General features: G+C 50.9%; 1 protein-coding gene across 1 annotated transcript in view; it reads right to left on the minus strand.

Annotated features, from left to right (window-relative positions):
• The window catches only part of c9orf72 (C9orf72-SMCR8 complex subunit), a 6276-nt gene extending 3480 nt beyond the window's left edge, over nt 1-2796 (minus strand). Inside the window, exons 1-6 of the mRNA XM_017303372.1 lie at nt 2698-2796; nt 2546-2610; nt 2037-2109; nt 1306-1422; nt 997-1232; nt 862-919 (exon numbers count right to left, since the gene is read on the minus strand). Of these exons, the coding sequence (XP_017158861.1) occupies nt 862-919; nt 997-1232; nt 1306-1422; nt 2037-2109; nt 2546-2610; nt 2698-2748 (600 nt within the window). The 5' untranslated portion in view covers nt 2749-2796. The remainder of the gene's footprint in view (nt 1-861; nt 920-996; nt 1233-1305; nt 1423-2036; nt 2110-2545; nt 2611-2697) is intronic.
• Nucleotides 2797-2802: the final 6 nt, after the last annotated feature.

Consider the following 2802-nt stretch of genomic DNA (forward strand, 5'->3'; position numbering starts at 1 on the left):
TGGCGTTAGCATGGAGTTAGCATGGCGTTAGTGTGGAGTTAGCATGACGTTAGCATGGAGTTAGCATGGAGTTAGCGTGGAGTTAGCATGACGTTAGCATGTCTTCAGCATGGAGTTAGCATGTCTTTAGCATGATGTTAGCATGTCTTTAGCATGACGTTAGCATGGAGTTAGCATGACGTTAGCATGTTCTCCTTGTGCTTGGTGGATTCTTCCTCCCACAGTCCAAAAACATGACTGTCAGGTTTACTGGTCTAGGTGTGTGTGTGTGTGCGTGTGCATGGTTGTGTGTCCTGTCTGTCTCTGTGTTGCCCTGGTGATGGACTGGCGACCTGTCCAGGTGACCCTGACCTGTTGGCAGCTGGAGACCAGCACCCCTCCTGACCCCAAAGGGATAAGGCCGGAAGCACATGGATGGATGTGTGATCAGCATCAATGGATGGTAAATCTGATACAATATTCAATATATAAAATATTCAGTGAACTCCGATCCAGAACCGCACAGCATTCTGGGAGATGTAGGCAGAGGAAAGAACCGCTCAGCCTCTCATAGCAAGATAAGCTAGGTTGGTGGAATCAATCAACTCACTCACTCTTTGGTTACCTAGCAACAGCATGCTGACTAACTTGTGGTTACCTAGCAACAGCCTGCTGACTAACTCGTGGTTACCTAGCAACAGCCTGCTGTTCATCGTGCTTCATGACTCCCTCAATCAAAATGACGGCGTGGAATGAAAACTGGCTACACTCCAGATATTTAAAACAAAAGACTAATCAATAATTATGGGAATCAACCGATAGAAAAAGTTTGTTTTTCAGCTAAACCCTCCAGTCTGAGTATTACAGGGTTAAACTTCTCACCTCGTCTATGAAGGATCTGACCAACGTGTCGGCATGCAGGACATCCTGGAAGACGTTCCTGGGAAATGAAGGAGGGACATCTCATTGGTTACCTACCACATAGACACCTGGGGGCGGGGCTTAGGCTGAGCTTACAGGTCCGGGGTGAAGGTCTCGTCCGTGTGGATCACGGTKTCCGGCGGGATGTCGTCCTCGCTGTCCGTCTTCCACAGCGCGTTGAGCTCGGAGCGCATGTAGCGCCGCTGGTTGAAGGTGTGTTCGTGGCACGGCGGCATCTGCTTCACGGTGTTGATGTCCACGTCGATGTGCGTGGTCGGGTACGGCGCGTACAGCACCTGGCGGAACGGCAGCACGAAGCTGCCCGTGGAGTCCTGGAAGCAGAGAGCGGCAGCGTCACGCGGCGGGTCAAGGCGGGCCGCAGAGCCGCGCGGCGCCGGCGCGTACCTTCAGGAGTCCCTGGACGAACAGACCCGTGTCGTACTTGAAGGAGGAGCCGGCCCGGCAGAGGCGGGAACACTTCCTCTCAGCTGGAGTCAAGAACAGGCAGAGCGTCCGGACGATCTGGAGACACACCAGCAGAACCTCAGAAAACTGGAATCATTTTTAAGTCTCCAGACCATCCAGAACCAGCTGGGTCCAGYTTGGCTCGGCTGCTAGGATATGTGCTAGCATCAGCAGAACAGCGTTTCACACTCCTGCAGTTTGGAGCCATTAAAGCAGCTGATCAGCTCAGAATAAACTTTCATATTCAGAGGGACAAATCATCAGGTTTACACAGCACTGCTAACTAAAAAGCTAGCTGCGCTACGCTAAGGCTGCTAATGTGCTACACTTACACAGTGAAAGCTAGCAATAAAGCGCTATACCAAAATAGCATTTGGTGGAGGCTAACCCTGAAGTATTTTACCAACATAGCATTTTGTGTAAGCTACAACTGAAGGGCTATGCTAAGATGGTGTTTAGCAGAAGCTAACACTAAAGCGCTATACTAACATAGCATTTCACAAAAGCTGATGCCAAAGCGCTCGATAGCATGATAGTTAGCAACGGCTAGTGCTATTCTAAGATGGTGTWTAGCAGAAGCTAACAGTAAGGTCCCACACTAACATGGCGTTTAAATTAGCTGTGCCGTTAGCGGGTTAGCCMSGTGCTGCGGTCGGTTCCGGTAAACCCACCTTGTTTACTTTCTCTGGGTTGCTTCCGACCACGACGGAGCAGCCGCACGTCTGCAGATGGGAGCTGATGGCTCTGGAAGACAAATGCTTCAAAATTAGAGCCAGTTGGTTTCCGATTAGCTGAGCTGATCAAAGGATCCATTCTACATGCTAACTGCAGTCAGTGAGTCTGGGCATCTGGACGTACGGAGCMAAGGAACCAGCCATCTCAGGCTGGTCTCCTAYGGTCACATATTTGGTCTTGTCCTGCTGTTAATGCCAGTCTGGAGCTAAAAGACGCTTTGAAATGACTTTTTAAATCATCACAGGAGGCCGAGCCCACAGATCCTCTCAGCTGAGCCCATGTAAAGCTGTAAAGCTGCCCTCCTGCTCACTAGCGGCCGATTCCTCCGTCTCGGTTTCTCTGGGGAGACGCTGAGCTGGCAGAGCGCCATCACTCATCATCAGGCGGCTGACGGGTGTTAAACGACCATTGTTCATCATCTGTCTCCACTGAGGCGGCCGCTTACTTGTGCAGGAAGCCCTCATGGCAGCTGTCCCCGATGTCGTCATCATTCAGCACGGTGTCTCTAATCTGCTCCGCAGGAAACAAACCGTCCAGATCAGAGAAAACCTCATTTAAATGCTAGAAAACAAAACCAAGCAGCAGATCTCAGCTTACGTCTATTTCCTCAGCCACGCAGTGAGACTTCATGGAGGCCAGCAGCTCCATGATGGGGGCGATCTCCAGGCTCAGCACCGAGATGATGTTGTAGCCCTGAAAGTT

The sequence above is a fragment of the Poecilia reticulata genome, unplaced genomic scaffold, assembly GCF_000633615.1.
Source record: "Poecilia reticulata strain Guanapo unplaced genomic scaffold, Guppy_female_1.0+MT scaffold_254, whole genome shotgun sequence".
Lineage (NCBI taxonomy): Eukaryota > Metazoa > Chordata > Actinopteri > Cyprinodontiformes > Poeciliidae > Poecilia > Poecilia reticulata.